The sequence below is a fragment of the Chiloscyllium plagiosum genome, unplaced genomic scaffold (assembly GCF_037043375.1).
Source record: "Chiloscyllium plagiosum isolate Xiang-an unplaced genomic scaffold, Cpla_swu_hap1 HiC_scaffold_8, whole genome shotgun sequence".
In the NCBI taxonomy this organism is placed as follows: domain Eukaryota; kingdom Metazoa; phylum Chordata; class Chondrichthyes; order Orectolobiformes; family Hemiscylliidae; genus Chiloscyllium; species Chiloscyllium plagiosum.
In genome coordinates this window covers 53568341-53595251 of record NW_028270146.1, presented here as the reverse complement: position 1 = coordinate 53595251, position 26911 = coordinate 53568341, and the positions used below count along the sequence as shown (strand labels likewise).

Below are 26911 nucleotides of genomic sequence, written 5' to 3'. Positions count from 1 at the left end.
ATTTCTACAGGTTGATTGATTGCTTTCTTCTCACACAGGCTAATTTCTGTTCGTGATATCTTTACTGGAAGTGGTGTTCAGAGACCCACATATAAATAGAAATCTGCAGACCTGTCACATTAGTTGTGCCTGGTAGAACCTGACCTAATTTGTGACAGCAATTTTTTTTTCCTGTTGGAAGCTCGCGGGGAATGTTAATATAGAGTCATAGAGATGTACAGCATGGAAACAGACCCTTCGGTCCAACCCGTCCATGCCGACCAGATATCCCAACCCAATCTAGTCCCACCTGCCAGCACCCGGCCCATAACCCTCCAAACCCTTCCTATTCATATACACATACAATTGCAACATTTAAGAGGCATTTGGATCAGCCTCCACCACATCCTCTGGCAGCTCATTCCATACACGTACCATCCTCTGCGTGAAAAAGTTGCCCCTTAGGTCTCTTTTATATCTTTCCCCTCTCACCCTAAACCTATACCCTCTAGTTCTGGACTCCCCGACCCCAGGGAAAAGACTTTGTCTATTTATCCTATCCATGCTCCTCATAATTTTGTAAACCTCTGTAAGGTCACATCTGCCTCAGACACTCCAGAGAAAACAGGCCTAGCCTGTTCAGCCTCTCCCTGTAGCTCAGATCCTCCAACCCTGGCAACATCCTTGTAAATCTTTTCTGAACCCTTTCAAGTTTCACAACATCTTTCCGAGAGGAAGGAGACCAGAATTGCACACAATATTCCAACAGTAGCCTAACCAATGTCCTGTACAGCCGCAACATGACCTTCCAACTCCTGTACTCAATACTCTGACCAATAAAGGAAAGCATACCAAAAGCCTTCTTCACTATCCTATCTGCGACTCCACTTTCAAGGAGCTATGAACCTGCACTCCAAGGTCTCTTTGTTCAGCAACACTCCCTAGGACCTTACCATTAAGTGTATAAGTCCTTCTAAGATTTGCTTTCCCAAAATGCAGCACCTCACATTTATCTGAATTAAACTCCATCTGCCACTTCTCAGCCTATTGGCCAATCTGGTCCAGATCCTGTTGTAATCTGAGGTAACCCTCTTCGCTGTCCACTACACCTCCAATTTTGGTGTCATCTGCAAACTTACTAACTGTACCTCTTATGCTTGCATCCAAATCATTTATGTAAATGACAAAAAGTAGAGGACCCAGCACCGATCCTTGTGGCACTCCACTGGTCACAGGCCAGTTTTCATCAGGGATGACCTTTCTCCAATTTAGGAACTGTCCCAGAATTGTCATAAAAATTGGAGACAATTACAAAACTCTCTTTGCTACAATCTTTGCTTTCTAAAAAGTAAAAGCAAATAAGAATTACTGATGCAGTGCAATGAAATAATTACAGGTTTAGACAAATGCATTTTGGTGCGCAACATAAACTCATAATTTATTGCTAAATTGGACATTTGAATCAAGAAAAAAAGTGCGCACAAGGTAAACAAAATTTCCCATTTGTTGAAAGTTGATTTCTTATGCAAGTGAGTATCTGAATTTTTGAACATTATGATTCATTATCATCATCTGGTTTCATTAACTAACAGAAAGTTGTTACTACAATAAAGTAAAGATGTACATTTTTCCTCTCCATTTTAAGTGCAGATTTTTAAGACTTACTTACATATCCCCATTAGACTTAGATATGAAAAATGATGGCATTGCTAAGTGTAGTGGAGGGCAACTATTTCTGGTGTAAGCCTGATGTTGTCTCCAGATTAGCAGGGAATGATGCATAAAAGTTATCCTGTTCCAATTCATGAAATCATTCCAGAAGACTACCACATTTTCTTTCATGCATCGACAATTTGATCTTTGTGTTATGGTAGAACCACTCGTAACAATTGAAGTTGCATCTGTAGAGGGAAATGTTGGTTAACGTATCTTTGCTCCAATTAACTGCTGGAATTTTCAGAGGAAAAAACTGTAACACATTCCCAGATTGCTTAATTCAAAACGCAAACTTCTCACTTGTGAGATAAATCAATCTTTCGAATTAAGAAAGATTTAGTTAAGATTTTACTCTCTGCTAGTATGTAGGATAAGGAAGTCTTGTGGCACAGTGGTAGCGTTCTCCTCTGAGTTAGAAGCTCCAAGTCCCCCTCCAGGATTTGATGGCTATAGAAAGTGCTCATTTCGTGGATAAACAGGTTGACTATTAAATTATAGTTCCTTCCAGTATATCTATGGCAGATGGGAAGAGTGGGAGAGCCTCCTGTTCAGCCATGCTTGATACAGATTGGCATCGCTTCTTGCAACAGGCTAAAGGATCCATTTCAAGAAAATTTAGCTATGGAAGTTAATCAGAAATATTTACCAGTGGGGGTGGAAAGAGGAAAATTGATTGTCATGCACTTGTAATATCTGACCCTATTTTGCATCTGCATCAATTTCTGCTTGCTTACTGTTCCACCCTTTCTGTCTCTTTCCATTGAACAATGTTCTGGACTTGGCCAATTCAGTTTGAGCATTCCATTTTCAGGAATCTGAGAACAGTAAGTGAAAGCACACAGCCGTAATATTGGGATGCTTCACTCTTGATATCCTGCCCCCAAAAGTGCAGGTTATGTCCACAGAGATTAGTTTCAAGTACCTCTCTTTGTCCCCACTGGCATGTGCTTTATATGATTCTGTTCTGCTGTGTGGCTTGAGAGGATAGCTCTTTGCCACCAATACAACAGGTGCTTCAAGGAAATCAAAGCTACTGGAGTACTTTTCAGCATGACATTACACCTGGCCTTTCACAGTAGTCATCCTGACCAAATTTACATTGTCTCAAAAAAAAGTCATTCTGACCCTTGTGTGAAACAGCTACTTTAAGCACCCCTGCCCATCCCCTTCTCTACCACGCCAGACCTCTCCGAACACGCTACAAGAACATTTCCAAGGATGAGAAACTTCAGTTATAAGGATAGAGTTAAAAAAGCTAAACAGAGATATGAGAGAGGTTTTCACCACCTTGAGCAGATTGAATAGAGCATCTATAGAGAAACGGTTCCTATCTGTGAATGAAATAAGAATAAGAGGGCATAGATTTGAAGTAATTTGCAAGAGGCAAGGGTGATATGAAAACACCCACCAGATTCACTCACGAGTAATTGGGGGACAGAATGCACTGTGCGTAAGTGTATGTACAACTGAGACATTCAAGAGGTCATTGGATGATTATTTGGATAAAAAGAATGTGCAAAGGTATGTGGATAAAGGAGGTGATTGGCACTGAGTAATAATGCTCTTTTGAAGAACACAAAGGTTCAAATGTGAGACTTCTGTGATTTTGTTGCCCAGATTTGTACATAACGACAACAAAGAGGGGCAGGCTGCCAGACAGAGTAACCCTCAACCATCTGCTGCCTGGACCGGTTCATGACCATTGTGGCAAGGGCCAGGAGCTGACTCATGAGCAGGGCCTCTGATCTGCCTACCTCATCTCTGCATTGGTAGCTAAACAGCTAAGTGTGGGGCTGACCAGTTAAAACAAAAATTAAGGAGAAACCCTTTTAAAGTGAAAAAGAGCTGCAATTTACCAATGTACATGTGGAACACTGACTTCTCAAGGCCACAAAAAAAAACCCACAGGCAGCCTTCGATTCCATTAATGACCTTAAATATTTATTGCATGTGACTGTGTTGTGTTCATTACTGTCCTTGCCAAAACCCTGATGAAGTAGGGAGGACTTGCATGCAGAGAGCGTCTTGCTGAAGTTCCCTGCCACCTCTAGATGACAGATGGAATGTAACAGACTATTGACTTGATTGAGAAAGTGGAGGATGTGCAGCAGCATACAACCCCTCCATGCTACGGGTGGAGTTTCTGCCAGACTGTTCAAATTGTGGGGAGCAGGATTCCAATGGAGGTTTCAGTGCCGGCCCAATGTGAAATTCCATCAGAATAGTCAAAGATCAGCTTGCCTTCTGAGGAGATAGTAGTTAGGACATAGAACGTTACAGTGCGGTCAAGGCCCTTTGGCTCTCGATGTTGCGCCGACCTGTGTAGTTAATTTGATGCTCATCTAACCTACACCATTCCATTATTATCCATTTGTATGTCCAATGCTCATTTAAATGTCCTTAACATTGACGAGTCTACTGCTGTTGCTGTTAGGTCGTTCCATGCCCCAACTACTCTCTGAGTAAAGAAACTACCCCGATATCTCTCCAAAATCTATCACCCCTCAATTTAAAGCTACATCCCCTCGTGTTAGCCTTCACCATCTGAGGAAAAAGGCTCTCACTGTCCACCCTATCTAACCCTCTGATTATGTTTCTATCTTGATTAAGTCACCTCTCAGCCGCCTTCTCTTCAATGAAAACAACCTCAGTTCCCTCAGCCTTTCCTCGTAAGACCTTCCTTCCATACCAGGCAACATCCTAGTAAATCTCATCTGAATTCTTTCCAAAGCTTCCAGATCCTTCCTATAATGCGATGACCAGAACTGTATGCAATACTGTGCGGCCTTACAGCGTCTTGTACAGTTGAATCATGACCTCGTGGCTCCGAAACTCAATCCCCCTACCAGTAAACGCCAACACACCATATGCCTTCTTAACAACCCTATCAACCTGGGTGGCAACTTTCAGGGGTTTATGCACCTGGATACCAAAATCTCTTTGTTCATCTACACTGCCAAGAATTTTACCATTAGCCCAGTATTTTGCATTCCTGTTACTTCTTCCAAAGTTAACTACCTCACACTTTTCTGCATTAACTTCCATTTGCCCAGCTCTGCATCTTATCTATGTCCCTCTGTAACCCACAACATCCTTCGGCACTATCTACAACTCTGCCTTAGTGTCATCCACAAATTTACTAACCCATCCGTCTACACCCACATCCAGATCATTTATAAAAATGACAAACAGCAGTGGCCCCAAAACAGATCCTTGTGGCACACCACTGGTAACTGAGCTCCAGGATGAACATTTCCCATCAATCACCACCCTCTGTCTTCTTTCAGCTAGCCAATTTATGATCCAATTCGCTAAATCACCTTCAATCCCAATCCCGAAACTCCGTATTTTGTGCAATAGCTTACTGTGTGGAACCTTATCAAACGCCTTAATGAAGTCCATATACACCACATCAACTACTTTACGTTCATCCACCTGTTTTGTCATCTTTTCGAAGAACTCAATAACGTTAGTTAGGCACAACCTACCCTTCGCAAAACTGTGTTGACTATCTCTAATCAAATTATTCCTTTCCAGATGATTAGAAATCCTATCTCTTTCCTATAACCTTTTCCAACACCTTACCAACAATCGAAGTAAGGCTCACTGGCCTATAATTACCAGAGTTTTCTTGACTCCCCTCCTTAAACAAGGGAACAACGTTTGCTATCCACTAGTCTTCTGGCACTATCCTTACCGACAATGATGACATAAAGATCAAAGCCAAAGGCTCTGCAATCTCCTCCCTGGCTTCCCAGAGAGTCCGAGGATAAATCCCATCCAGCTCAGGGGTCTTATCTATTTTAAGATCTTCCAAAATTGCTAAAACCTCCTCTTTGTCAACCTCAATTCCATCTAATCTAATAGCCTGTATCTCCGTATTCACACTAACATTGCCCTTTTCCAATGTAAATACTGACGAAAAGTATTCATTAAGCACTTCCCCTGTATCCTCAGATTCCACACACAACTTTCCACTGCTACCTTTGGCCCTAATTTTACTCTAATCATTCTTTTATTTCTGATATACCTATAGAAGGCCTTAAGGTTTGAGGCTTGATCCTATCTACCAACAACTTCTCATGTCCCCTGCTGGCTCTTCTTAGCCCTCCCTTTAGATCTTTTCTAGCTAACTTATAACTCTGAAGCCCCCTAACTGAGACTTCATGGCTCATCCTCACAAACCTTCTTCCTCCTCTTGAAGTTAATTGTTAAATTTTATTTTGATGCAGAATCTGATTTTTGGACTCTCACCATATAAACGCTCATATTTGTCATTTTTCTCACCTCATCTGGAAGCAAAAACTCATGCCTAATGGCATCAGTTTCCTATTCAGATTCCTATTCAGTGCTCAAAGAAAAATCTTAACAATCCAATTAAAATTATTAAAAATGGAGAAAAACATCAATCCATTTGATTGCAAATCAAAACTTCTGACTGAAGTGCTGGCAATCTAAATACGTAAACTGAAATAGTTTGTTTATATTTCCGAGGAATGCTGATTTATTTTATCATATTAACTAAAATTCATAATATTAAGATTTGTTTAAGAGAAGACAAAATATATTTGATATCTTTGACTACTTTTGTTAATTGATACATCGGGCTTTCTCAGATTAGGGTTTTGGTTTAAATAGTCTTGATCATCAAAAAATACTCATTGTCATCTCATGGAATTTTTGAACTGTATCTGTGCTTGCAGTTCCCAAAATGCTCAAACCTGCTAAAGTTGTTACAGTGTCAGCTCATGTCTTCACTGAATAGTCAATTCTTGACTCACATCTGCCTTGATAGATATGTCTTTTTAATGGATTTAATGAAGTGGCCTTTCACTGAAACACAAGCATGGAATGCTACAGATTTGGTTTTAACAATAAAAACAAAATTTTGTTATGCCTAAAAAAGATAAAATATAAATAGACCAAACTATTTATATATAACACAAGTTCAAAGACTTTAAAACACCCAGGAAAATGTAATCCCATTAACCCCAAAAATAATACTTCACAGCAGTCACACCAGAGAGAATTACCTTTCCTTTTACCCCTCTAGAGCTAACTTAACAATTACTTCAATTCCCCTTACAGGGAACCTGATGGCTTCTTTAAAGAAACTTCATACAACCGAATTTAAAGTTTGAAGGGCTTATGCCCAAAACGTCGATTCTCCAGCATCTGCAGCCCTCACTTTCTCTTGAATTTAAAGTTTCTCAGCTTCAAATAACTCCTTCAGTGTTATAACCAAACACTTCTGGCCTGGAACTTCCATATTAAACAGCTTACACTGAGATAATCTATTTCTTAACAGCTCTAAGCCAATTTGTTTTATCAGGAGAAACTGTTTTATTTATCCAGCTCTAGCCATGACTTCAGCAAAACTCCTAAATAGTACCTAATTATATTTTTTCAAGCTATGGGTGTTAATTCGAATCAAAAGAAAAACAATCAAAATCTGACCTTCTGAATTGAATGCCTGTTTACTTTGTAAAAAGTAAAAACAATGACTGCAGATGCTGGAAACCAGATTCTGGATTAGTTGTGCTGGAAGAGCACAGCAGTTCAGGCAGCATACGAGGAGCAGTAAAATCTTGCTTCCTCAGTGCCTGCCTCCGTAACCGACTCATCCCACACGGATTCCGGACCACCTTTAAACCAGCAGAGTTCGGACCCGAACAGGACAAACAGTACAGACTACAGATTCAAAAACACCAGCAACGGTTCTCCTTCAAGATCCTCCGGTCCACGCTTGGAGCAATGCACCGGCACCTAACCTCTCTACAGTCAGCCCTGCCTCAGCTGAGAGCCACACTCTCTCAGAATCGCAAAGGACCCACTCTGTACTACATCCTCAGGAGAATTCATACTCTCAACAAACATTATTTCAACTCCATCTCAAACATCAAAAACTGTAAGTACAACAAACTTTTATCTACCCACCTCCATAACCAGCGCTCCTCAAACATTCCAGAAGATTCCCCCGGCCTCTGGAACTGCTCGGATGCCATTAGCCATGCGGCTGGTGCAGCTGCCACCCCCACGCTGATTGATGATGTCACTTCCGCCCCCATCATGGCCATTCCCACAGCCACTTCCACCCCTCACATCATCACTGATGTCACACGCTCAGTGACTTCCGCCATCCCTGCTGCCGTGTCTGCCACCACTTCCGCCCCCACCAACGCCACTCACCTGCATTCTGCTGACGCACCCTCCCACAGATCCCACTGTCACCATCCCCGCCCCACAGAACTCTGAGGGGAACACCACCCCTGCTCATGACTCCACTCCCATTCCCCCCACCATCACACCCACTCCAGTTCCTGGCTCCGCTCCCACTCCCAGCTCCACACCCACACCAGATCCCAGCTCCCAGCCCTGCTGAGTTTTCACCATCCCTCCAGACCTCACCCTCACTGAGGACGAACGATCATTCCTCAGCAAAGGACTCACCTTCATTCCCCCTCCGTCCATGCATCAATGAATTTAATACACGCCCCCGTGATGTCGAACACTTCTTCTGCCGCCTCCGCCTCCGAGCTTACTTTCACAATCAGGACTCTCACCCACCTTCCGAGGACCCCTTCGCCCACCTCCAACACACTGCATCCACCTGGACACCCTGCGCTGGCCTCGACCTCTTCATTTCCAACTGCAGCCCGGACATTAACTGCCTCAATCTGTCTACGTCCCTCCCCCACTCCAACCTCTTACCCTCACAACATGCAGCCCTCCAATCCCGTACTCACCATCAAGCCAGCAGATAAAGGGGGCGCAGTGGTAGTCTGGCGCACTGACCTCTACACTGCTGAAGCCAAACGCCAACTTGAGGACACCTCTTCCTACTGCCCCCTCGAGCATGACCCCATCACCAAACCATCATCTCCCAGACCATACAGAACCTCATCACCTCAGGAGATCTCCCACCCACAGCTTCCAACCTCATAGTCCGGGAACCCCGCACTGCCCGGTTCTACCTCCTTCCCAAGATCCACAAGCCTGACCACCCTGGCCGACCCATTGTCTCAGCATGCTCCTGCCCCACTGAACTAATTTCTACTTACCTCTACACTGTCCTATCCCCCCTCATCCAGGAACTCCCCACATACATTCGAGACACCACCCATGCCCTCCACCTCCTCCAAGACCTCCGTTTTCCTGGCCCCCAATGCCTCATCTTCACCATGGATATCCAATCCCTCTGCACCTCCATCCGCCATGACCAGTGCCTCAAAGCCCTCCGTTTTTTCCTCTCCCGATGTCCCCAACAGTACCCTTCCACCGACACTCTCATTCGTTTGGCCGAACTGGTCCTCGCCCTTAACAATTTCTCCTTCGAATCCTCCCACTTCCTCCAGACCAAAGGGGTAGCCATGGGCCCCAGCTATGCCTGTCTCTTTGTTGGCTATGTAGAACAGTCGATCTACTGTAATTACACCGGTACCACTTCCCACCTTTTCCTCCGCTACATTGATGACTGCATTGGCGCCACCTCGTGCTCCCGCGAGGAGGTTGAGCAATTCATCAACTTCACCAACACATTCTACCCTGACCTTAAATTTACCTGGACCATCTCTGACACCTCCCTCCCCTTCCTGGCCCCCATATCTCCATTAATGACGACTGACTTGACACTGACATTTTTTACAAACCCACCGACTCCCACAGCTATCTGGATTACACCTCTTCCCACCCTACCTCTTGCAAAAATGCCATCCCATATTCCCAATTCCTCCGCCTCCGCCGTATCTGCTCCCAGGAGGACCAGTTCCACCACAGAACACACCAGATGGCCTCCTTCTTTAGAGACTGCAATTTCCCTTCCCACATGGTTAACGATGCCCTCCAACGCATCTTGTCCACAAACCGCACCTCTGCCCTCAGACCCTACCCCTCCAACCATAACAAGGACAGAAAGCCCCTGGTGCTCACCTTCCACCCTACCAACCTTCGCATAAACCAAATCATCCACCGACATTTCCGCCACCTCCAAAAAGACCCCACCACCAGGGATACATTTCCCTCCCCACCCCTTTCCGCCTTCCGCGAAGACCGTTCCCTCCCTGACTACCTGGTCAGGTCCACGCCCCCCTACAACCCACCGTCCCATCCTGGCACCTTCCCCTGCCACCGCACGAATTGCAAAACCTGCGCCCACACCTCCTCCCTCATCTCCATCCAAGACCCGAAAGGAGCCTTCCACATCTATCAATGTTTTACCTGCACATCCACCAATATTAGTTATTGTATCCGTTGCTCCTGATACGGTCTCCTCTACATTGGAGAGACGGACGCCTCCTAGCAGAGTGCTTTAGGGAACATCTCCGGGACACCCACACCAATCAACCACACTTGCCTGTGGCTCAACATTTCAACTCCCCCTCCCACTCTGCCGAGGACATGGAGGTCCTGGGCCTCCTTCACCGCCTCTCCCTCGCTACCAGACGCCTGGAGGAAGAACGCCTCATCTTCTGCCTCGGAACACTTCAACCCCAGGGCATCAATGTGGACTTCAACAGTTTCCTCATTTCCCTTTCCCCCACCTCATCCTAGTTTCAAACTTCCAGCTCAGCACTGTCCCCTTGACTTGTCCTACTTGCCTGTCTTCTTTTCCACCTATCCACTCCACCCTCCTCCCTGACCTATCACCTTCATCCCCTCCCCCACTCACCTATTGTACTCTATGCTGCTTTCTCCCCACCCCCACCCTCCTCCAGCTTATCTCTCCACCCTTCAGGCTCTCTGCCTTTATTCCTGATGAAGGGCCTTTGCCCGAATCGTCGATTTTACTGCTCCTCAGATGCTGCCTGAACTGCCGCCTATTTACTTTGTTCACTCGTAAAAGCTTTACCAGTGAAAAAAATAGCCCTATTAACACTGGAACTCTTTCTCCCCGACTGTTTCTTAAAAGAAATCATCATGGCTACAGGAGTACTTACAAGTTAATTAGTAAACATCTCCAGACACAGCCTAAAGACCACATGCCACTACCTTAAATCCAAACTCTGAAATAAATGAGATTAAGATTATATACAAATTATAGATTTTACAGTTTCCATTGTATAGAATCTCTCACTGTATTACTGATTATTTAAGGTGCTGGGGAACTTGATGTTGACTGAGGGAGCAGGAAAAAGGCTTATGGAAAGTGGGGTTTCAAGTTCTTGACTTTAGGGTAGAAGTGCCAAATTTTCTCAGCAGGCAGGAACGTAATTAATGAATCTGCATATGTTGAAAAGTCATTTACAGAAATCTTTGGGATTAATCATGCAAATAAGTTGGAGGAGGACGGAAAATACAGGCCTTCAATTTCACAACTGGCTAAACCTTATAAGGAAAACATGAGACTGCCTTTGACATTGGATGAGAATGAGTAGAGTTGTCTCTCCGTATTGGAAGAGTCAGTTGTAAGAAAGAACAGCCTGAAATGCATTGTTGGGGAGGTCAGGGAGACTAGGGAAGGCAAAGGGGCGTTGAGAGCATGATCTAGGTTGAAGAAGATTGTGATATAAGTACCATTCATATATAGGGACAAGGTTTTATTTGAGGAGCTGGTAAACCGTGGAAGGCATGTTTATTCAGTTTCTGGAAGAAACATGGATCTTGTCCACCCTGTTTAATTTGGGATTTTGGTGTGACATACTTGTGTTTACTGGAAACTAAATATATTGATACATATGGCCCTGTTCTTTGTCGACAGAATGTATGCATGCAGTGTCTGTTTCAATCCAACAGGATTGGTGACACTCATTTGTTGGTTCGTATCATAAGACAGTGCCTTGACCAGGCAAAAGTGAGGACTGCAGATGCTGGAGATTAGAGCTGAGTGTGGTGCTGGAAGAGCACAGCAACTCAGGCAGCAGCCAAGGAGTAGGAGAGTCGATGTACGGCAAAAGCCCTTCATCAGGAATGAGGCTGTGAGCCGAATGGGTGGAGAGATAAATGGGAGGGGTGTGGGGCTGGGGGGATGGTAGCTGAGAGTGCAATAGGTGGATGGAAGTGGAGGTAATGGTGATAAGTTGGAGGAGACTGGCCAATGCCTTGACCAGTCAACCTGCCTGGTTTAGAGGTTAAACAAAGCTTGGCAATTAATTGCCAGTCATCATTCTCAAAAGCAACACCTCCACCAATCAGAATCCACTCGCTAGCCAGTCAGTTCTCTCCTCTCATTTGATATAACCATGTTTTCCCTTTACATTGGTATTCTTGCATATTGATCTATGTGCAAAATGAAAAGCCACTTTTTTCAGCAATAGCATGCAATTGATCTACAAACATTATCCTCCAGGAATATATTCAATTCTGATATATTCTCTGTCACTCTCAGGTGCCACAGCTATTTGATTCTCCAGCCCACCTCTCGGGATTAATTCTGGATGTTGGGCTGTCTGTCTACTCAAAATCTACTGTGACACCAGGCATAAAGCTTTAAAATCCAGCCAACAGGCTGCACAATATTTCCCATGCTAACACAAGGCTACAGCATTTGGTTCTGCTGGCCTGATTGCTGTGATTGAGCAAGAGCGTATACATCTAGAGGATCTCTAGGATTATAGTAGGCAGCTGCACAATCTCGCAGGTCGGAGGTAACGAACCTGCCAGTAACACAGAGGAATCATGCTTCTCACCAAACAACGATGGTATCAGAAGAGGAACAACTGGCTTTTGAGGTTTCAAGGACAGAAATGTACAGAGCTCGTGAATCTCTCATTCTTCATAGAATCCCGACAGTGTGGAAGCAGGCCATTCAGCTCATCAAGTCCACACCGACCCTCTGAGGAGAATCCTACTCAGCTCCCTACCCTGTCACCTGGCATTTCCCTTGGCTAATGCACCTGATCTACTCATACCTGGGCACTACAGGATAATTTAGCTTGGCTAATGCACCAAACTTGCACATCTTTGGACAGTGGGAGGAAACTGGAGCATCCAGAGGAAACTCTCACAGACACAGAAAATGTGCAAACTCCACACAGACAGTTGTCTGAGGGTGGAATGGAACCCAGGTTCCTAGTGCTGTGCTAACCACTTTGCTACCATGCCACCCCTTCAGCAAACATAATACCTCTGGAAACCAATCAGCTCTAAACCTTATGCTGCATGACCCATGCATCTCCATTTGACATCAAATCACCAATGAATGCAAACTTACCACTCCATCCTTACAATCCCAATCCTAAGACATTTTCTGTCAAAACTGTTTCTCAGGAGATGTGTGTCAAGCTTTCATTTCTGCAGCTGCATATCTGAGCACATTATAACATTTGATATGTCGCTCCTGTTGGATTGTCCATTCTGCAAATGTTTGATACTGTATCCTAAGATTTGTTGATATTTGTTACTTCAGGTGGTCAGAGATCAAATCAGTCATTGCACAGTTAAACTGCGCCAAACTACTGGCCTGATGGAATATTGTTTGGAGGTAATTAAGGAGAATGACCCCAGTGGTTTTTTACAGGTCAGTGTGGAACTCATAATTGTACTGTTTAATGATTTTCAACAATTTGCATGCATTCCCCTGATTTTATTCTTGGCTTGGTCTCTGGTAACTAGGTAAAGCAAGTGCTTGGAGAATTGCACTTGATTGTTGACTATGTTCAAACTAATATGTAGAAATAATTCCATTTATTTGTGTAGCGAAATGTGGGCCCATTGTTTTCCTCTTTTTTTAAAACCTTGCAAAGTGCATATTCAGTCTCTTTGATTTAATTCTAGCCATATTACTGACAAATCCCAAATAGATTATTGACAGTAACCACAGATGGAACAAAAGGGTGTCCATGTCTAAAAAAAGTTATCTTGAAAGGCACAGTTCTCCATGCAACTTCAACCTATGGTAATGTTTTAAAAATATACTGTATTATGCTATATGAGGATGATAATTACCATATACTTTCCGAGGTTGTCAGTCATTAGTTTTAAAGCCTGCTATTGTGTCTCTAATGATGTGTATTAATCAGATGTTAGTGTATTTCTGACTTGTTAAATGGGCGGCATGGTGGCACAGTGGTTAGCACTGCTGCCTCACAGCGCCAGAGACCCAGGTTCATTTCCCGCCTCAGGCGACTCACTGTGTGGAGTTTGCACATTCTCCCAATGTCTGCGTGGGTGTGCTCCGGTTTCCTCCCACAATCCAAAAATGTGCAGGTTAGGTGGATTGGCCACGCTAAGTTGCCCATAGTGGTTGGTGAAGGGGTAAATGTAGGGGGGTGGGTTGCGCTTTGGCGGGTTGGTGTGGACTTGTTGGGCCGAAGGGCCTGTTTCTACATTGTAAGTAATCTAATCTAAATTCTTGTTTTCAGATATCGGATGCTTTAATAAGGCGTGTGCATTTTACTGATGAACAATGGGGTAAAGGAATACTTCAACCTCGCATGAATACTGATTTTGATTTAACGCTGGATAATGCATCACTGCTACAAACTATTCTTCAGTTGGACTTTGTACAAATGAAAGGTAGGGATTGGTCCACAGAGATTTGACCCAGAACTTTCAAAGAATGAGGAATGGGCAGGTTTTAAAAAATTATGATACCAGAGATTGTGTGGCGGAATACAGGGAATTTTTGGTGCCTGAAGCTCCTTAAGGAGCTTGTTAATTGCTAGGCCCATTGAATGACATTTTCAATTTTTGTTTTCTCTGGAGAACGTAAACAGTCTTATCTATGTTTTGGCATGACTTCTCAGCCTTTGAAAGCTGCCGTAATTAATTTACAAGCCCTCCTAAACTTGGGATCTCTTGCTTCAGGGTAATAAATAGACTGTAAAGCAGTTTTTGCAGATTACTATTTACAGTTTGCTAAGAGTTCACAATTGTCTTTCTAGTTTTATCTGTACAATCTGTACAAGAATACAAGAAATAACAGCAAGAGTAGGCCACATGGCCTAGCAACCTTTCTCCCCCATTTACTATTATTGTGGTGACCTTGGGTTTTAGTTCCAACTTCCAGTCCACTCCTGACATGCTTTAACTTTCTGAGATATCAAAAAATCTATCGCAACCTTAAATATATTCAATGATCTTTACTTTTGTAATAGCATTAAAACTTGATGAAAAATGTTCTAATGTTACAAAGTCATAAAAGTTCCAATATATTTGAATAGTCAATAGCTGTAATGAAATAAGGTGTTTCCTTTGGTTTAATTTTTGCTGGATGGGTAATAAAATTATTATAAGTTATACTTAATCCTGAAAGTTAACGCAGCAGCTAATTTGACACTTTTCCTCCTCTTTAGTGAAGGTGTATATCTAGAATTGTAGCTGCAGACAAAAATAAAAGCAATCTCTCTGCATTAGCATGTGGAAATGTAGTTGCTATTTTGAAGTAATACATCGTAGTACAGAATGTGAGTATGAGTAAGAAATTCAGTTGTCAAAATTAAGCTTGCTACATTGCATCTACAGTAACCCAGTGTAATTTTCATTGATTTTATTAGGATCAGTCATCAGGAAGACAGTGTTCCCTGATTCTTCCTGGTAGCTTCTCTCAGCCAATCCTGTAAATGTTATATTTGAAGCTGGCACTAGGCAGCCTTGCAAAATCGTGGAATTGCCTCCTGGTCAACATAAACTGGCTTTGGTCCTTTTGATAGTCACAAGCTCTTCCTGAAATACTCCTGGGTATTTCACAAGGACTTCACTGAGGCAGCCACTTTCTAATCAAAAAATGTTGAGACAATCAGATGAATCTTTCTCAATCAATTCTGCCCCAACAGGCTTGGGCTCGAGCCTTTGCTACCAGCAGTGGTAACCGCACCAACTGCTTCTCATGGGAGACTGGAACCAAAGTCGCACCTTTAATCTGCAATGAGTCCCCAGTGTATGCTCACAGTCTAGCTGAGGTCTGAGATACATGAGATCAACACATGAGGGAATAGTGCCACAAGCACCTCTCTTGGGTCAGTTTTGATGTACTTTTATTTACACCAATGTGCTTGAGTAATGAGCTGTGTTTCCAAGGGAAAGGAGGAAGAAGTATTTGACTTTTTTGCATAGCTCTTATGTAGGTTCAGTAACAAAGGACAATTTCACAAAATGTGACAATTCTACCTACCAGCTACGCATAATTGATTGTATATATAGAAGTGAACACTAAATTACTGTAGTGATTGGAACCAGGTTGACCTTACTGACTACGAGGTCGTTGATTGGGGTTGTTAATCAGGAAAACCCTGGCTGACCAATATAACTAGGAGTTGAGGTCTCCTCAGTTCAACTGACTGACTTCAAGCTGGCTGGCCACAGCCAGTGTATTATGTACAAGTGAATAAAGGGTAATGTGGTGACAGGATACCAGCCTCGGTGCAGTCATTTCAGTAGTGACGAAAGAAAATAAGATGTGCCTGAAGAACATTTGCTTGCTACAGTCATCTTGGAGTTGGGGTAAACATTTCTGGCATCATGCCTTTATTTAGGAAGCTAGGTTCATTTAATCCTGCAGCCAAAGACTGGGCCAAGTATGTGGAAAGAATGCAATACATTTTCTGTGCAAATAGCATTGGGGCAGATGAAAAGTAATGAGTAATTCTTTTGGCTGCTTGCAGACCCGCGGCATTCTCCACTTTTCAGGGGCTTAACTTTCCCAGAGGCACTGGACACTAAAACCTTCCAAGAATTGATTGAGTTATTTAAAGAATATTACGACCTCAAACCTCCTCTAATTCTGAGACTTCATTCAGCTGTTACAGAACTCGGGGAATCCGTTTTGGGATTTTTGACGAGGTTGAGACAACCGGCAGAGACATGATTTTGGGTTAACACTGAATGAGATGCTGAGAGACCATTTGGTATGTGGGATTATTGATGTAACCATGTGTAAAGCTTACTGGCTGAAGCCCACCTGGACTTCAAACTGGCACTACTAGTGTTGTCATTAAAAAACTGTGGCAGTGGAGCATGGGAGCTATAGGGCGTCCCAATGGAAGTGGACTCCCTCACCTCTCCTTCTGAACTTGGGAAACACCATTTCAGTGTAGACAATCGCAGAGCCTCACATAGGGCATATCCTGGTAGAGGGACCTTTGGCCAGCTCAAAGCAGAACCCCACAACAAAGCTGAGCCTCAGCCAAGTGGCTAACAAATTCTTCAGAATTTGGGCCGGCAAGCCCAAATGTGGACTAGAGACACCAAAGGAGTCCTACAAAGCCTGACTTGAGAAAGAAAATTTGTAAGCCAGTACCCAGGAGAATGCGAACCATGGAATGTCCCGTTTCATGTGGCTCGGAGCCAATTAAAATGAATGTTTATTTAAATGGTCACCCTGTTCTTAAGGAGGTCGATGCTAGCGCAACTGTATGTGGTTGCGAAATTAATCTTTAACAAGATTCGCTCGGGATTCCAACCCTTAAGTTTGCACAAGACGTCAGCTAGTCTGTGAGCATACACTGGGGACTCATCGCAGATTAAAGGTGCGATTTTGGTTCCAGTCTCCCATGAGAAGCAATTGGTGCAGTTACCACTGGTAGTAGCAAAGGCTCGAGCCCAAGCCTGTTGGGGCAGAATTGATTGAGAAAGATTCATCTGATTGTCTCAACATTTTTTGATTAGAAAATGGCTGCCTCAGTGAAGTCCTTGTGAAATACCCAGGAGTATTTCAGGAAGAACTTGTGACTATCAAAAGAACCAAAGCCACTTTATGTCGACCAGTAGGCAATTCCACGATTTTGCAAGGCTGTCCATTGCCATTTGCCTTGTGGGCAAAAGTAGAGGCAGAAATCAGGAGTCTGGAGAGTGCAGGAATCATCAAACCAGTCCAGTTTACAGAATGGGCAGCACTGGTTGAACCAATTGTGAAGCTAATGGCTCAGTTCGTCTTTGTGGGGACTTCAGGCAAATGGTAAACTACTTGCAGCCGGATAAGTACCCGATCCCTCGCATGATGCACAAAGTTGCCAGGAAGTTTATCCTTTACGAAGCAGGACATGAGACACGCCTCCCTGCAATTGTGACTGGATGACAAGTCCCAGAAGTATGCTACAATTAATACCCATAAGGGTTTATATCCATATGCAAGACCTGGTATCATCAGCCTGTGCCCTTTTCCAGCAGACCATGGAGAGCATTTTACAGGGGCTACCTCAGGTTGCCATCTATCTTGATGACGTATTAATGACAGGGAAGACCAATAACATGTACTTGGAGAACTTGGACATAGTACTTAAATATTTCTCCAGCAGGTATAAGCCTTAGAAGGAAAAAATACGTGTTTCAGACAAACACACAGTGACCTACCTGGGTTACAGAGTCAACAAAACCAGGTTACACCCATTGGAAGAGAAAGACAGTGTGATGGAAAGAGCCCCGGTACATGTCTGTACCAGAGCTTAGGTCTTTCCTTGGGTTAGTGAATTATTACAGAAAATTCATGCATGGCCTGGGCCTCCATCTTGGCACCCATACACCTGCTATTGAAAAAGTGTCAGTCTTGGAAATGGTTGCATAGCCAAGAAACAGCCTTTAGGGAATTGAAAAAGAAGCTATTGTCATCTAAGGTATTGGCCAACTACAATCCAAAGAGATGGGTAGTGCTGACATGCAATGCCTCCCAGCTCAGAATTGAGATAATGTTAGCTCACTGGTGAACCAGTAGAAAGGAACACACAACAGTGTATGCTTCCTGGACTTTGTCTAATGCCAATGCAAACATGCCTAGATAGAGAACGAAGGTTTGGTGATCATCTTTGGTGTGAGGACATTTCACCAGTGCCTTAATGGACAGGAATTTGTCATTAGTAACAGATCACTTATCTTTGCTAAGGCTACTGATGCCGTCCATAGCTTCTGGTAGAAATCAGTGTTGTGCCCTTTTTTTTCTCAGCGCATACAAATTAGAACACCATCCAGGAAGCCAAGTGGCAAATGCAGATGCCTTGAGCCGCACCCTGTCGGCAGTTACTCAACTAGTGTTGCCTCCCCGTTTTGGTTTTGAACTTCCTGGACACCCTTCCAGTCACCACTGACAATACCTGACCGTGGACACAAAAAGATCCGGTCCCAGCGAAACTAAAAGTAGCTGGTGGTAATCGGGGAAACAGCAGAGAAACAGATTGGAACATTCTGGATCCGGTGAGACCAGATCTTCATAGAGGATGACATATTACTGTGGGGTAAAAATGAGTGATTGGCCTGAATAAAGGTCAGATACTGGCTGAACTCCACCAGGGTCATCCAGGAATTTTCAAGATGAAGATGCTAGTAATAGGCTATGTCTGGTGGCCAGAGTTGGATGATGACTTAGCTGCGTTGGTGGGGCAGTGCCCAGAGTGCCAACATAGACAAAAACTGCCACCCAGCAAAACCCCCAAATTTGTGGGAATGACTGGCAAAACCCTGGACTCATTTGCATGTTGACTATGCTGGTCCTTTCTCAGGCTCAATGTTTCTGGTCATTGTGGACACCCATTCAAAGTGGTTGGACGTGCATAAAGTTCATTTGGCAAACTCACATGACGATTGTGAAGCTGTGAGCATCGTTCAAAATACACTGAGCCACTGAAGTATTAGCCATGGATAATGGGATGTCCTTTACCAGCTGGGAATTTGAAAACTTCCTAAAGTCCAATGGCATTCAGCACATAAGGACAACTCCATACCACACCTCTTCCAATGTCTAGCAGAAAGAGCGGTCCAAATGTTGAAAGCAGGCTTAATGAAGCAGCCTACAATGTCAATTGATACCAAACTATCCCAGTTACTGTTTGATTATAGGATTACCCTACACACAGGAACAGAGATAGCTCCCAAAGAGTTGCTGATTGGGAAAAGACTCCGCACCAGGTTATACCTGATATTTTTGGAAGGGGGATGTGAAATAGCAGCAGGAACACCAATGCCAGCCACATGCTGACTCTAAGCAAGAGAGACAATTTAATTCAGGGGACAAAGTTTTGTGCTGGAACTATGGAAATGGCCCTGCATAGGTACGAGTGAAGGTTGATGCAAGGTCAGGTCCTGTGTTATGGACTAAGCCAGACCACTCAAAACATTCTTGAGCAGGCAGCTCAGACCATAACTTTGCAATTTGTTTCAGTAAGTGTACAGTGAAAATTACCCGGATTAAGTTAGCTAGGTTGACTAATAGATTTTAAAACAGACAAACATTTATTCACAAAATTACACAATGAAACACAAAGAACAGAATAAAAAACCCCTACAGAACTCAATCTATCCAACTAGACTTAATTATGCTGTTCTGAATATACACAACAGTCCCAATAAACAAACTCCCTTTAAAATCCAGTATAAATACAACACATGCTGACAGGTTGAAGTTGAAGGGCAGAAAAGAGAGAGAGTGATTCCACACAGCTCCCTGTTGAACATCCAACCAGTTCAAGACTGAACTAAAACTGCTCAGCTAGCTAGAGAGCTGACCACTCCTCTTTCATTATACAGGTCACTTCTAAAATATGACCACTTTGGCCTGAAGTCTCATCTGTTTACATATAAACAAAAGGCCTCTAAAGATCCTTTCCATCTCTGTACCAAACCAGACTGATCGGAGCCTGGCCCGGTTTATTACCCCTCTGAAAGAAATCAAGGACAGAGTCTCCTTGAGCCAAGGAACAACTTTTAGAAGAAAAAGGTACTAGCTTTGTGACACCTGTCATTTACAAAGTTCGGGTAGGTGATACACTTCTGAACAAACGTGGGTCACCTGAAAACTATTACCTCGCAAACAGGGCAGGAGCAAAACATACCTGGCCCCTCAGAACAGCCAGAAGACTTGCCAGAAACCCTGGATTCTCCCTCTCTGTTTAGTGACAAGCAAACCTCAGAGTCTGAGATGGATGCGGCCTCGATACCATTACCGCCGGAAGAAGAGAAGGAAATTCTCCTGAGACGCTCTGAACGCCAGAGCCAGGCTATGGTCTGTTACATGCTGCCCGTGCCAGAGTCTGAATCAGAGGAACCAGACTTGGGGCAAAAAGCTACAAGCCAAAGACCAGGCCTACATCCCTGGACTTTGGGGCTGGGGGGTGAGCAAGAGATATAGTGATTGAAACCAGATTGAAACGAGGTTGTTTGATTGGAGTTATTGATTAGGAAAGCGCTGGCTGATAATATAACCAGGAGATTAGATCTCCTCAGTTCAGGGGACACTCTCCAAGCTGGCTAGGAGAGCCAGTGTATTGTGCACAAGTAAATAAAGAGTGACTTGGTGACAGGATATTGGCCTTGGTGCACTTATCTCAATTACGTTTAGATTTTAAGTTGAGAAGCACATTGTAGCTTTCTAGAAGCACCAGTTATACTCATTTATACTTAGTTCCCTCTCCAGTGCCATCAGCCCCAATCCTGCAGCTGGAGGAATGTTGTACTCGCAACAACAGTGTTACGTTGTCATGGAAGCAGCCACCACTCTCGTTGGTTCAAGCAGAAGGTTACATACTGGAACTAGATGATGGAAATGGAGGTCAATTTAGAGTAAGTATTGTCAAAGGTACTAATGGATGAAAGTAATTAAGAACCAAAAAGCTTGTGATATCCTTTTTCTTTAGAAGAAGTCAAAGTGCTTTCCTGACCACCTGTCTGCAGAGGAGTTGTGTTTAAGTGTGAGGTAGTACTTCCAGTGAATAACTATTTTCACTTTGCCCTCGTCATTATAAAGTTACATGTTGAGGCCTTTTGCTAATGATACTGTTGAATTAAAGCCGAGCAAAGAATTTGGACTGTAATTATTTACGGCTTTTCTTAAGGCCACCTGTGTGGAACTGCAGGAGATGGGGAGATACTAAATGAGTATTTTGCATCAGTGTTTACTGTGGAGAAGGATATGGAAGATAGAGAACATAGGAGAATAAATAGCAACGTCTTGAAAAATGTCTATATTACAGTGGAGGTCATGCTGGATGTCTTAAAATGCAAAGAAGTGGATAAATCCCTGGGACCTGATCTGGTGTACTTTAGAACTCTATGGTGGGCAAGTTGTTGATGGGAAATCCTGAGGGACAGGATTAACATGCATTTGGAAAGGCAAGGACTGATTAGGAATAGTCAACATGGTTTTTTGTGTGGGGAATTGTGTCTTACAAACTTGATTTGAGTTTTTTGAAGAAGTAACAAAGAAGGTTGATTAAGGCAGAGCAGTGGATATGATCTAAATGGACTTCAGTAAGGTGTTTGTCAAGGTTCCTCATGGTAGACTGGTTAGCAAAGTTAGATCACCATAGAATAAAGGAACAACTAGCTATTTGGATACAGAACTGGCTCGAATATAGAAGTTAGAGGGTGGTGGTGGTGGAGGATTGCTTTTCAGACTGGAGGCCTGTAACTAGCACTGTGACACAAGGTTCGATGCAGGATCCACTGCTTTTTGTAATTTATAGAAATTATTTGGATGTGAGCATAAGAGGTATAGTTAGTAAGTTTGTAGACAACACCAAAATTCGAGGTGTAGTAGACAGCAAAGAAGGTTATCTCAGAATACAATGGGATCTTGATCAGATGGACCAATGGGCTGAGAAGTGGCAGACGAGGTTTAATTTAGATAAATGTGAGGTGCTGTATTTTGGAAAGGCAAATCAGGGCAGGACTTATACACTTAGTGGTAAGGCTCTGGGGGTGTGTTGCTGAACAAAGAGACCTTGGAGTGCAGGGGCATAGTTCCTTGAAAGTGGAGTTGCAGCTGGTTAGAATAGTGAGGGCAATGTTTAGCATGCTTGCCTTCATTAGTCAGTGCACTGAGTACAAGAGTTGGGATGTCATATTGCAGCTGTACAGATCATTGGTGATACCACTTTTAAAATACTGCATACAATTCTAGTGGCTCTTCTATAGGAAAGATGTTGTGAAACTTGAAAGGGTTCAGAAAAGATTTACAAGGATATTGCCAAGGTTGGAGGGTTTGAGCTATAGGGAGAGGCTGAGCAGGCTGGGGCTGGGGAGAGTCTAAATTGACTGGGATCATTTTTCCTGGAGCGTCAGAGACTGAGGGGGTGACCTTTTAGATGTTTATACAATCATGAGGGGCATGGATAGAATAAATAGATAAGGTCTGTTCCTTGGGTGGGGGAGTCCAAAACTAGCAGGCATGGGTTTAAATGAATGGGGAAAGATTCAAAAGGGATCTAAGAAGCACCTTTTTCATGCTGAGGGTAGTGAGTGAATGGAATGAGCTGCCAGAGGAAGTGGTGAAGGCTGGTACAATCATAACGTTTAAGAGGCATCTGGATGGGTATACAAAGAGATTAGAGAGATATGGGCCAAATGCTGACAAATATGGCTAGATTTATTTCGGATATCTGGTTGGCATGGACGAGTTGGACTAAACTGTCTGTTTCCTTGCTGTATATCTTCATGACATCAGAATATAACCAGTGATTTTTGTAGATTAGCAGCAATGCCAAACTAGTGCTGCATTCATTAATTAATCAAGATTAAATATCTCTTCAGAATTCATACTAAATATGCTCCTTCTCCAAAAGCATGCAAAGCATAAATTAAATTTAACAAGGTAAATGTGTTTAAGCTTTTCTTTTTAGTAAGCATGCAATTTTCTCCAAAATTAATATGCCAAACTCTTTCCATTAACACAACACATATATGTTCTGTGCAATGTAAATACTACCACGGCGGCACAATGGTTAGCACTGCAGCCTCACAGCGCCGGGGACCTGGGTTTGATCCCAGCCTTGGGTGACTGTCTGTGTGGAGTTTACACATTCTCCCCATGTCTGCGTGGCTTTCCTCCAGGTGCGCCAGTTTTATCTCACATTCCAAAGATGTGCAGGTTAGGTGAATTGGCTATGCTAAACTGCCCATAGTGTTCAGGGTTCTGTAGGTTAGGTGCATTAGTCAGGTGTAAATGTACAGTAATAGAGGAATGGATCTGGGTGGGATACTGTTCGGAGGCTCGGTGTGGACTTGCTGGGCCGAAGGGTCTGTTTCCACAGTATAGGGATTCTATGATTCTCCTCTGTGAAAAGGTACCTGTTGAATAAAAATGCAAAACTCAAAGGGATATGTCCTTCAGTAATTCTTGTGATGCAAACAGCAATCATTACTAAATTAAAATATGGCTGAGAAAGGACTTGGTTCAGCATTTTATTTAAATAAACTATGTTAAAAGGCAATCTCTCAGGCTTTAAATGAATACTAATTGATCAGTAAGATAATACAGTTGAAAGGTTGTGTAAAGATTTGTAGCTTCAGTGTATTCAGTATAGTACTGCATACTATACTTGCTTTGGGCTATCTTTCATTCTCATCTTACCTCCATGCTCAGTCCTTGTTTGAGTTTGTGTGAATTGTTATAATGCAGAACACATGCAATAAAAGTTACAGGGGAAATATGGAATCAGGGACAAACTGAAGATTTTTCATAAAAGCTTTAGTCTTTGGTTTGTATGCAGACTTTACTAGATGATGGTCTTAGTTGCTTTTCTCTAAAAGGCCAACAAATCAATACAGTTCTTAATTAGGTATTGAATAGCAATAGAGGCAAGGTGTTTTTTGAAAAAAGAACTAATTACCTGAAATACTCAGAAAATCTGGCAAACTTTGAGGAGAGAGAAACAGTCTTTTTTTTAAACAACCTTGTCTTAACAGCAATCACTGATTTTTTTTTATATTCCACATGTAACCACTTTTCAATCTCAGAACTGAAACCTGTAATTGCTTTCTACAACCAGTTGCAAATAATTTCTCTATTCATTTGTATTTTTTATGTATCATTTTCTTATAACATTTAGATAGTCGATTACTGTTGAGTTATTGATTTTGTTTATTTGTTCGGCAAAAGTCCAGACATTTCGATTTCTGAATGGTTGAATTTCTTTTTTGTTGGGAATGACTATGGGTAGATTCTCTATGTATGCCATACTATAGTTATACTAAGCAAGGTATTTTCTGAATTAAAATCCAACATATTGTAATTTTATATTCATACCATAACTACAACTAATGTGAAATTAGATGTAACTAAAGAGACATTAATTACCAATTAAAACTGATCAGATAACATTTACCATAAAAATTACATTGAAACATAGAAACTAGGAATGGCAAAGGGCCATTCAAAACCTTTCTTCAAAACATTCAATGCTTTGGCTTCAACCGCTTTCTGTAGCAGATTATTCCACAGGCTCACCATTCTGTGCGTGAATGAATTTCTCTTTATCTCAGTCCTAAATGGCCTACCCATACCCTTGAACTGAGACCTCTGGGTGTTGGACTCCCTGGTCATCAGGGACATCCTTCCTGTATTTACCCTGTCTAGTCCTGTTTGAATTTTATAGGCTTGTATGACATTCCCCAATCATTCTTCTAAAGTCTAGAGGATCCAGTATCTCTCCATAATTCAGTTTGATCATCCCAGGAATCAGTTTGATAAACCTTTGTTGCACTCTGTCCATAGCTAGAACATCTTTCCTCAGATAATGGGACCAAACTACACGCAATATTTCAGGCATGGTCTCACCAAGGCCCTGTATAATTGCAGCAATACATCCCTAATTCCTCTCAAATTCTCTCACTATGAAAGCCATTTGCCTTCTTCACCACTTGCTTTCAGAGACTGGTATACAAGGACACCCAGATTTCAGTGCATTGCCATCTTTCCCAATCTACAGCCATACACATAATAATCTATCTTCCTGTTTTTGCTACCAAAATTGATAAACCTCATTTATCCACATACTTCATCTGCCATGCATTTGATCACTTACTCAATTTGTCAAAATCATACTGAATCCTGCACACCGCTCACCCCTCCATCTCGTCTGCAAACTTGGAGATATTACATTAACTGCCCTTATCTAAATGATTATGTTATGAATAGCTGGGATTTAACCACTGCCCACTGCAGTACCTCACTGGCCACTGTCTGCCATTGGGAAAAAGACCAGTTTATTCTTACTCTTTCCTGTCTGTCAACCGGTTCTCTACTTGTGTCAGTACATTATCCCAAACCCATGTGCTTTAATTTTACATATTAATTTCTTATGTGGGACCTTATCAAAAGTCTACTGAATGTTCGTATTGAGATCAGGTTATCTGAAAAGTTATCTCACTTTAATTTGGAGCTTATGCACTCAAATATCTTTAGGATATGAACTGCTTTATATTGTATTTCTACTCTTTCGTTTGTATTAGGAAGGTTTTAAAATCACGATGGCAAAGGCAATTGAAAGTTGTACTTGAACTTATGACAGTTTTTCTTCTTTAATGGATCCATTGAAATGTAACATTTGAATTTAAATATGTCTGTATTGTAGAACTGTTACTTATTTGTACACGGAATAAAGCTGCTGACAGTATGAGAAAGAATATAGCAGATATAGGTACAAAATTCAAAATCATAGTTAATGATATGCATTGGGTTACTGAAATTTCTCAAAAACATATTTCTAACTTTATCTACTCATTGTACATAATGGGCAGAGAACTAGACACACACAATAGGTAAATAAGTTTTCTTTGTACACAGGCCAAAATTAATTTGTTTCTGATTTTCATGAACAGGAGGTGTATGTAGGAAAAGAAACCATGTGCACTGTTGATGGGCTACATTTCAACAGCACTTACAGTTCCCGAGTGAAAGCTTTCAACAAGTCAGGAGTGGGTCCTTACAGCAAGACACTTGTCCTGCAGACTTCAGAGGGTGAGGCTTCATCACAGATACTTTAAGAATACCTTAAACATTATGTTTTTATTCGTAGACACATGCACTCTAAAATAAATAGGAAGCTGTGTTTTATAAAGTCAAATATTAATGTATAAAATTATTAAACTGCACATCTTTGCAAAATATAGGTTGTGATAAATTATCATATACAGTTTCCCAGGTATTCATGGATTGTATAGAAAGCTTTGTAAAGTTTTAGAAAGTTAATGCCTTGTACTTAAGGAATGTTAGCCTGTAGGTTTGATTGTATTTGCAAATGTTAAATATTTTTAAAGTTAAACTGTGTAATGAAACCAGTTGCATTATGTATTTTATGCTACGGACACTTAACATTACAACATCTTTTCTTAAACTCTCTGTAAAGCTAAATGTATTAGTCTCGTGCATTTGATTTGCTAAGCGTTGGAAGACTTTTTTCTAAAGAAATCCCTGTTGTATTTTGCAGATACCACCTGTCCATACAATCAGTGTAAGTTAGTCACTATTCTAAATGTCTTGCTTCAGTGGCCTGGTCACTGCTTATTTGTTTGTTTGTCTGCTGTTGAATTGTAATTGCAGGTATTAAATGTGAAAAGGACATAGGAATATTGTTAA

General features: G+C 42.3%; 1 protein-coding gene across 4 annotated transcripts in view; it reads left to right on the top strand.

Moving 5' to 3' along the window:
• Positions 1-26911, top strand: part of trim9 (tripartite motif containing 9) — a 92662-nt gene that overhangs the window by 45478 nt on the left and 20273 nt on the right. Inside the window, exons 4-8 of one of the 4 annotated variants that reach the window (XM_043697628.2) lie at positions 13040-13150; positions 13995-14148; positions 20972-21117; positions 26155-26293; positions 26763-26786. In XM_043697628.2, the coding sequence (XP_043553563.1) occupies positions 13040-13150; positions 13995-14148; positions 20972-21117; positions 26155-26293; positions 26763-26786 (574 nt within the window). Of the gene's footprint in view, positions 1-13039; positions 13151-13994; positions 14149-20959; positions 21118-26154; positions 26294-26762; positions 26787-26911 lie in introns of all 4 variants that reach the window. The other 3 variants (XM_043697626.2, XM_087989850.1, XM_087989849.1) reach the window with 3 other exon arrangements.